This window comes from Loxodonta africana, chromosome 7, assembly GCF_030014295.1.
Source record: "Loxodonta africana isolate mLoxAfr1 chromosome 7, mLoxAfr1.hap2, whole genome shotgun sequence".
Taxonomy (NCBI): domain Eukaryota; kingdom Metazoa; phylum Chordata; class Mammalia; order Proboscidea; family Elephantidae; genus Loxodonta; species Loxodonta africana.
In genome coordinates this window covers 35,668,525-35,677,490 of record NC_087348.1, presented here as the reverse complement: position 1 = coordinate 35,677,490, position 8,966 = coordinate 35,668,525, and the positions used below count along the sequence as shown (strand labels likewise).

The window sequence follows — 8,966 nt, the reverse complement described above, 5'->3', positions numbered from 1 at the left end:
AAAAGGAGTGTAGAGGCTCTTGCCAGGGGGGTATGAGAGCTGATGGAGAGTTCCGAAAGGCCGTTTAGGAGGCCACCAGAACTCCTGGTAAGACAGCAAAATGGAAAGAAGAGTGGCTTTATATTCCATCCTGGGTTTGAATCCCAGCAGTGCCACTTAACAATTGCGTAACCTTGGCTGGAGTCCATGAGCAGTGCAAATGATCAGCAGTCAGAAGCCTGGAGGTTTGAGTCTACCCAGAGGAGCCTCAGAAGAATGGCCTGGCAATCTACTACCAAAAAATCAGCCACTGAAAACCCTATGTATGGAGCACAGGTCTACTCTGATACACAGGGGTCGCCATGAGTCAGAATCAACTCCATGGCAACTGGTGGTGGTTGACAGAATCTTGGCCCAGTTGCTTAAACCTAACTATAAAGTGGGGGTACCGTATCGGTTATTCTGATCACTAAATAAAACCACATGTAAGACATGTACAGCACATGGCCCAGAGTAACCTCAACAAATGGTCCCCAGGCCAGCTCAGGTGTGAAGTGGGCAGAGCTGGAAAGCTGGGTGGATGGGAGAGGATCTGTGGGGGCCTGGCAGGGAGTAGGCGGCAGATGGCAGAATTGGGGGGTGGGCCAGAGAACACAGCATGACACAAGATGACCATAGAAGGGCTCTCAGAATAGACCGTGCTCAGGCTCCTTTTCCAGCCACAGGCAATGGGCCGAGAGCCCTAATGGGGACAGAGAAACAGGAGGCTCAGTGGCCTAAGGAACAAGTGAGGAATTTCAAGGAGCAAGGACGAGGGCCCCAAAATGCAAAAAGAAGGGAAAGAAGTCGGCTTCCCTTTTAGGCCCTTCATTACAGAGCTGCAGGGCCACAAGCCTCTAACAGCTCTGAGAGAGCTCTGAGTGGGTGGGAGAGAGGGGCCTATGGGGGAAGAGGGGACAAGCCTAAGACCCCAGACAACAGCTGCAGCCCTACTCCATCCCTCCCAAAGGGCCTCACCCTGACAACTGGTTTGGGGCCCGTGGCTATCTCAGGGGCTCCCAGGCACCAGTGGGGGCCTCCTGCACATGCCCCCACTCTTCCACCTCGAGCCCAGGGCAGGCCTGCCAGACAGACAGGTGGCAGGGACCTGAAACGATCTTTTATTACTCATTTTAACCAGGAAGAGACCAGGGAGCAGGCCTGACCGGTGGCCCCGCTAGGCATAGTACTGCAAGTTGGCTTTCTTCTTGGCCTGCACCTCCAGGATGCCCTCCATGTAGTCCTCGTGGGTGAGCTCCGTGGCACCCCTGCGCAGCGCGATCATGCCCTACAGCCGGGACACAAGCATTGAGGGTGCCTTGCCACACCCCCAGCCCTGCTCCCAGAGGCCTTCTCAGCCTCCTCCCCTCAGAGTCTCCACCAGGCCAGCCAAACACCCCGTCGGGACCAGGGAAAGGGGCAAGAAGACATGAAACCACTCACCGCCTCCACACACACGGCCTTGCACTGGGCCCCGTTGAAGTCATCCGTGCAGCGGGCCAGCTCCTCATAGTTTACATCAGGACTGAGGAGCATAGGGCCACGGGCTCAGTTACTTATGGGACAGGAGGGGACACAGGTACTCTCACCCCACCATGCAGCAAGATCAACTCGCCCTGTGACCATAGGCAAGCCCCTTACCTACTGTACAAGATAAGGCAGGCTAAAGCAAGTTAGACCAGGTGATTTCTAGTGTCTCTTGGGTGCTAACTTGGAATTCTACATCTGTGACTCCAGGGATTGACTCGGCCAGAGGCAGGGGAGCAGGGGCTTGTAAGACAAAAGATGGTAGCCTCTGTACGCTCCCAATTAGAGTGGGTCCTGCTTCAACACCGCATGGCCACCACCACTTGCTGTACACATGTGCCAAGCCTGTGCTTGCTAAGGCCACATCCAATTACACAAACCCCATGGGGTCGGTGCTATAACCCCAAGTTCCAGATAAGAAAGCTGAGGCTTAGACAGGTCCTGCCACCTGCGACAGGTTGCACAGATCTGAGCCCAGGTCCACGGCCCCCGGCTGGATGCCCTGGGTCACGTTTGGGCAGAGCTCATCTGCTGGGGGGTAGAGGAGGGAAGGGGAGCCTGAGGGCCTCTGGCCTGCATGCCCTCAGGTCATGGAGGGTAAGTGGATTCTAAAGAGCAGAGTCCCCAGAATTAAGGCCCAGGCCTCCACAAGATTCTATCGGGCAACTGGGGAGAAATGGAGGTGTGAGCGGTGGTGGTAGTCACAGAGGCCTGGGGGAAGCTCCATGCGAAGGGGAGAAATGGACACCACCCTTCTGCTGAAGCTGCCCCTCAGGTCCCCACACCCGGCTCATCCTGGCCCACCTGACATTCATCTTCCGTGAGTGGATCTGCATGATCCTGGCCCGTGCCTCCTCATTGGGCATCGGGAACTCGATCTTGCGGTCCAGGCGACCTGAGCGGAGCAGGGCAGGGTCCAAGATGTCCACCCTGTTAGTGGCTGCGATGACCTGAGGAAGAAAAGGAGCAACACCTTGAACTGAAGAGGAAGGTGGTCACAGACAGGCACAGTCATGGTCAGAAAAGGCAGGCGCAGCCCAGGGTATGGGTGAAATAACAGTGGATGTTAAAGACAGACCTGAACTCTAATTCTAGTCCACCGTTTACTAGCTGAGTGACCCTGAGAAAGGCTCCACACCTCTAGGCCTCCTTTCCTTCATCTCCAATGTGACGGGAATACTCACCTTTACTTGAGTGTTGGGCTGGAACCCATCCAGCTGGTTCAAAAGCTCCAGCATTGTCCTCTGCACCTCCCGGTCCCCTGCCTTCTCACTGTCGAAGCTGCACACAGGAGGCCCGAGACACTGGTAAGGCACAGCTTGGGCAGAGCCGTCTCCCTTCTCCACCCACAGGAAGTCTAACCCAACCTGCCCACCTGCCCGGGGCAGGGAAACGTCTCACTCAATGTGAGGCCTCCAGGCTACGGACAGGCACACAAAACTGTAAGTGCTGATGGCAGCATTCAACTGGAGAGGCTCCTGGGCTCAGATGCCACGCTGAGGGCACAACAGAGAACAAAAACAGCCACTGCCGGCTGTCACCTGATGAAATGTGTGACTGCACACTGAAACAAGCCTTTGCAAAGACAGTGATCTGGCCCAGACTTGGGACATTGTGTGAGGGTTGGGGGAGTCCAGGCCGGCATCCCTCAGGAAGTGTCCCCCAGACTGAAAACACACTGAAGGCTGAACGCCAAAACACTGGCAGGCAACCAACCAATGGAAAATAGGGGAAAGGAAGATCACATTTAAGAGAGGGAACAGCAGGTGCAAAATTTCTCCTGCCCCAGAGCTGGAGAGGGCCTAAAAACCATGAGGATATTGCAGTTGTTGGGGGTGGAGGAGAGCCTAAGGGGAGAGGGTATGTGCAGGATGAGGAGGCCGGCAGGGGCGGCCCACATGTGCAGCCTTGTGGACTCCAGCAAGTTCAGCATTTTTCCCAAGGAGCAATGGGGAGGCCAAGGAAGTGTTTTAAACAGCACCTGTTTGTGTTAGAGACTGTGGGTGCATGTGAGTGAAGTCACCTGACTTGTTTTGAAAAGAACAGTTAGCAGCCGTGAGGCAAGAATTTGGATAGCAGAACTACAAGAATAGAGCAGCCACTGTCCCAGTGGAGAGCGAAAAAGCTGGAACTTAAGACAGTGGGGAATCTAGGCCCTCCTGCTACAACAATCTCCTTGGTGGTGCCCAGCACTCCCTTACCGCTTGGTGCCGATGGCATCCAGCTCATCAATGAAGATGATGGACGGGGCTTTCTCCTTGGCCAGGGCGAAGGCATCCCGGACCAGCTTGGCACCATCTCCAATGAACATCTGCACCAGCTGGGGGCCAGCCAGCTTCAGGAAGGTGGCCTGGGGGAGGAGGGGATGGTGGGATCAGACCAAAGGTACCACAAGAAACCCCTTTGAGCCCACCTGGTAGAGCTTCAGCTCCGCCCACTCCCTCCTCAATCTTTCTAAAGCACTTACCTTGGTCTGTGCAGCACAGGCCCGGGCCAGCAGGGTCTTCCCCGTGCCTGGGGGCCCGTACATCAGCACCCCCTTTGGAGGTTGGATCCCTAAGTTCTCAAACTTCTCCTTGTGGTTCATTGGCAGGACAATGGCCTCTACCAGCTGCCAGGAAGAAGACCTGGATGAGGAGAGCGAAGCCCTGAGGGCTCCTACTGCCCAGCTCTTTTTTTACTGTGCTTTAGGTGAAAATTTACAGCTCAAGTTAATTTCTCATATCAAAATTTATACACACATCATTTTGTGGCATTAGTTGCAGCCCCACAACGTGACAGCACACTCCTCCTTTCCACCCCGGGTTCCCTGTGTCCATTCAACCAGCTCCTGCCTTCTCATCCTGCCCTAAACAAGAGCCGCCCATTTGGTCTTGTGTATCTGATTGAACTAAGCACACTCCTCAAGAGTATTATTTTTTGTTTTATAGTCCTGTCTAGTCTTTGTCTGAAGAGTAGGCTTCATGAATGGTTTTAGTTCTGGGTTAACAGAGTCCAAAGGCCATAGTTTCGGAGGTTCCTCCAGTCTCTATCAGACCATTAAGTTTGGTCTTTTTACATGAATTTGAGTTCTGCTCCATACTTTTCTCCCACTCCATCCAGGACTCTCTGTCGTGTTCCCTGTCAGGGCAGCCACTGGTGGTAGCCAGGCACCATCTAGTTCTTCTGGTCTCAGGCTGGTAGGGTCTCTGGTTTACGTGGACCTTTTGTCTCTTAGGCTAATATTTTCCTTGCATCTTGGCGTTTTTCATTCTCCTTTGTTCTACATGGGTTGGGACCAATTGATGCATCTTAGATGGTCACTCACAAGCTTTTAAGGCCCCAGACACCACTCACCAAAGTGGGATGCAGAAGATTTTCTTAAGAAACTTTGTTATGCCAATCGACCTAGATGTCCCCTGAAACTATGGTCCCCAAGCCCCAGCCCCAGGACAGCCCAACTCTTAATGGCTTCAGCCCCAATCTGCAACCCTCCTACTCCAATTCAGACACCGCCCTCTCCCTACCCTATCTCAAGAAGACACAGAAGACCAGTCACCCCTACCAAGGACTGGCCATGACCTCTCAGCAGGATATGGTGGAAGAACACTGGGCTGAGAACCAGGCGCCTGAGCTCTAGTTATGGCTCTGGCCCTCATTTTCTGCAACCCTGAGCAAGTCATTCAATCTCCCTAGAACTCAGTCTCCTAACCTGCTACATGGCACTTCCTTTCCTCCCTAGGATGCTATGAAGATGGGAGACATATTAGAGCACAGCAGTGCTCTGGTCAGTGAAACAAAAATATGAAAGGCTTTGGCAGCTGCCATTCCTCCCTCACCTCCTGGATCTGCTTGTCCAAGCCCCCGATGTCACTGTATTGCTCTGTGGGCCTCTCGTCCACCTCCATGGCCTTCACTCTTGAGTCATATTCTGTGGGCAGGGTCTCCAGGATTAGATAGGAGTCTTTATTCACACCCTAGGAATAGAACGAAGCCTTCAGATCTGTCCTAGCTCAAGGCCTACCTAATTGGTGGTGTGATAAATGTCTCTAGAGTGGAAGGAAAGACACTGGACTGGGCAACATAAGAAGAAAGGAATTGGAGGCCAGGTGCCAGATTCATGGAGCTGCTCTGCCGAGAGATTCAGAGCCTATGGTAACCTGGGGGCTGAGGCAGGGGCTCAGCTAGTCAGTGGGAGAAACCTCGCTGGAAAAACCCCATCTGGGCTCAGGTACCACTTACCACCAAGTCCCCTGGCTTCAGCTTTTCAGCATCCACCAACCCAATCACAGGCAGGAAGTATGTCTGTAGGAAAGATTCCAGGTATAGTCTCCATTATTGGCCATGCCATATCCTCCCCTTGCCCTCCTCAGTTCTCCTATTGTTGAGCCAGCCTCACCTGTCGTGTAGAGGTTTTGATCACTGCACACTTGCCCTTCCTCTGGGAGTCTAGGTCAATATTGGCACCATCCTCCTCTTGGTCATTGGGATCAACATCTAGCAGCTGACAAAGGAAAACGCTCGAATCAAGAGGCCCTGTTCAGCCTCCTGTATCCCCACACAGCTCTGTGCTTCCTGGGCCCTGAGACAATTCCCAGCACTTGCTGGCCATCCTTTCCTTACTCCTCAAACTAGCCCTGAGCCCAGCAAATGTGCAGCTGATAAGCCAGGAGACTGACAAGATCTCTGCTTAGGTGCTGCTTCTCTGCACAGAGCTTACCTACTCCTGAGAAAGAGTAACACAACAAAAGAGACATGAGGCTTCCAATGTCTTTTCAGACCCTCCTCCCCAGAAGTACAGACTAGAGAAGGGGCCCCAGGAGGAGTTGCTCTAACAGGTAATCTGGGCCTCAAAACTTTCACCCATTCTTTCCCCAGTAGCCCCACCCCAGACTGTGCCCAAGCCCTGCTGAGCCCCTCTTCCCCTCCACATACACACACACCTCGATGACGTTGGAGACAAGGTACGGCAGGGTCTTGTTCACTTTGATTTTCTCGCTGTTCTCTTTGATCTTATCTTTCATGGCTTGGAGCTCGTGGGTGACTCGCAACACTTCGCTCTTCATGATCTAGGATGAAGGTGAGTGGAGGCAAACATTCAGCCCTGCTCTGCTTGTCCTAGGGCCCTGCAACTGGTGAGGTCCAGGCTGCCCAGGAGACCCTTTCCCCTTTCCTTCATCCAGCTCTAAGGCTCCCCAAAGGCCGAGCCTAACTGTGTCCACATGCAGCTGAGGTCCAAACAGGACGCCAGTTTGGAAACCTGGTGAAGTAATTGGAGAATAGAGAAAAGACCAGGCCTTCATCAGGCAAACATAAATCTAAGTTCTGTCTTTTATTAAGGGTTGGGCACTCCAGCACAGTTAAAAACCTCTGAATCACAGTTCCCTCATCTGTAAAATGGGGATGCTAAGTGGAAACCCTGGTGGCATAATGGTTAAGTGCTATGGCTGCTAACCAAAAGGTCGACAGTTCAAATCCACTAAGCACCCCTTGGAAACCCTATGGGGCAGTTCTACTCTGTCCTATAGGGTTGCTAGGAGTCGGAATGGTCTCTAGGGCAACGGGTTTAATACCAGAAGGATTGCTGGGAGGTATACTTAAGACCTCTTTGGCAAGGGCAGTATGGTGATTACTCCTCTCTAGCCTGGTGTCCCACCCCAGTCCCTCCGATCTTCCTTCTTGTCCCCTTTCAAGCTTAGTTTTCATTTCTTTTTTCCTGGGGAGTGAGTAGAAAGCCGCGGGCCACATGTCCCCCACTACGGGAAAGGAAAACCAAGAGCGATGTGGAAGAGGCGCAGAGGTCACCAGGCCTGCCCTGTGGGGGCTCCACTACCGCGACAGGGGCAGTATACCCACCTTGATCTCACTGTCCAGCAGCCGTGTGCGCTGAATGATCTCTTCCGTGGACATTTTGAGCACCTCTTCCCCGATTCCATCTTGCTGTTCTCGGGAAAAAAAAAAAAAAACTTGTTCTCACTCACAGCCCGCCTATAAAACCGGGATGAAGGAGCCAGGATCCCTGTCCACATCTTGCCCAAATCCCAAGCGGCCCCCTTCCTGGGACTAGACCAGAACTCGACCCCTCAGACATTTCCTCCCCTCCCCCTAAGGGCGTCTCCCCGCTGGCCCCGGCTCCGGTACCCCAGCTCTCCGGTCACCCACCTCAGCCTCATCCCAAACGGTCGCCATCTTCTCCTGCCGAGTCACTGGATCCTTGAGTTCCGGCATCAGATTCACTTCTTGGAGGAGAAGGCCGAAGATCGGACGGGGCAGGACCGCGGCGAGAGATTAATCCCGTCTTTCTTAACGCCTGCCCCTCACTAGCGGCAGACCTTCCCTGGCCAAATACTCAACACTTGCCGAGGTTAGCTCTGGCCGCTTTACCTCAGCGAATCTGCTCTTCCGACTCAAAAGACGAAGCTCGGGCCACAGGCCCCGCCCGCGTGGTTCCTGAAGAGTTCCCTCCCTCGTCCTGTTCAAGCCGGCGCGAAGGGTGCGGCCGCTATTGGCCGACGCGCACAGCGGAGGCGGGGCCAGAATGTAAAACCGGAAGAGGAGACAGAAGAGAGGGTAGCCGCGAGGGCCTTTGGGAAATGTAGTTTTAATCTGGTCCGTAGCTGAAAGCGTATTTCCAAAGTGGCGATTTCAAACCCCAAATCTGGCGGTGGTAGAATTAGGGAATTCACACGATCGCACTACCTCCCAAACCATAAACAACACGCGCCAGATATGTGCAAAAGGCTAAAAAAAGAGGATGCTACCTTGGGTTGCAGTTTTATAATAATTATTTAATTACAAGCTGGCCACTCAGGGTTACAGGAGAGAATCACTAGCCAGTTGTAAAGAGATATATCGCTGCTTCTGCTAACTCCAAGGAAACCCTCGTGGCGTAGTGGTTAAGTGCTACGGCTGCTAACCAAAAGGTTGGCAGTTCGGAAACTCTACGAGGCAGTTCTTCTCTGTTCTACAGGGTCGCTATGAGTCGGAATCGACTCGACGGCAGTGGGTGGGCTAACTCCAGAGCAGGCCCCACGGAATTGCCCGGGGGGAAGAGCTCCACTGACGATCAGTCTCCACAATTAAAAACACTATGACTCATGTCTGTAGTCGTCCGTTTTCTCTGAAGAGCTCCACTGACAATCAGTCTCCACAATTAAAAACACTATGACTCATGTCTGTAGTCGTCCGTTTTCTCTGTCCGTGGTTAGTTACCTCAATGAGTAGGAAAGATTTCTTTGTATCATGGGCTCAGAGGACTCATTTGTTCACCTGTGTCTGCTGCTCTGGAGAAGCCCCGGAGTTCCCCCAACCCCGAACTCCATGTAAGTCACGTCGCTTATATTATAAGTCAAGCCATCACAAAAATACCCTCAACTTAGTGAAAATCTGCTCAGTGGTTTTTAATTTACTTCTTTGGATATAACAGTTAACATTTGCAGTTG

The 8,966-nt window shown here is 53.0% G+C and overlaps 1 protein-coding gene across 3 annotated transcripts; it reads right to left on the bottom strand.

Annotated features, from left to right (window-relative positions):
- Positions 1-1,101: 1,101 nt before the first annotated feature.
- PSMC3 (proteasome 26S subunit, ATPase 3) lies at positions 1,102-7,965 on the bottom strand. Of its 3 annotated transcripts, XM_010592070.3 has the most exons (12): positions 7,687-7,963; positions 7,381-7,464; positions 6,468-6,593; positions 5,924-6,028; positions 5,767-5,829; positions 5,364-5,501; positions 4,013-4,156; positions 3,747-3,895; positions 2,730-2,826; positions 2,350-2,495; positions 1,462-1,543; positions 1,102-1,306 (listed from the first exon to the last, which is right to left on the bottom strand). In XM_010592070.3, exons 1-12 carry the CDS (start codon positions 7,750-7,752, stop codon positions 1,196-1,198), a joined length of 1,311 nt encoding a protein of 436 aa, XP_010590372.1. In that variant the 5' UTR covers positions 7,753-7,963; the 3' UTR covers positions 1,102-1,195. The 3 variants fall into 3 exon arrangements, with proteins under 3 accessions (XP_010590372.1, XP_064144204.1, XP_023406411.1); XM_064288134.1 differs by lacking the exon at positions 5,767-5,829 and having other exon boundaries at positions 7,687-7,965; XM_023550643.2 differs by lacking the exons at positions 7,381-7,464; positions 7,687-7,963 and having other exon boundaries at positions 6,466-6,477.
- Positions 7,966-8,966: the final 1,001 nt, after the last annotated feature.

What these genes read in the sequence shown, in the direction of transcription:
- PSMC3 (XM_010592070.3), bottom strand. Translation starts at nt 7,752, where the DNA reads ATGCCGGAACTCAAGGATCCAGTGACTCGGCAGGAGAAGATGGCGACC. An exon ending in TGGACAAGCAGATCCAGGAG is followed by an intron (nt 4,157 to 5,363) that starts GTGAGGGAGGAA and finishes TCTTCCTGGCAG; the next exon opens with CTGGTAGAGGCCATTGTCCT. An exon ending in GATGCCATCGGCACCAAGCG is followed by an intron (nt 2,827 to 3,746) that starts GTAAGGGAGTGC and finishes TCCTGTGTGCAG; the next exon opens with CTTCGACAGTGAGAAGGCAG.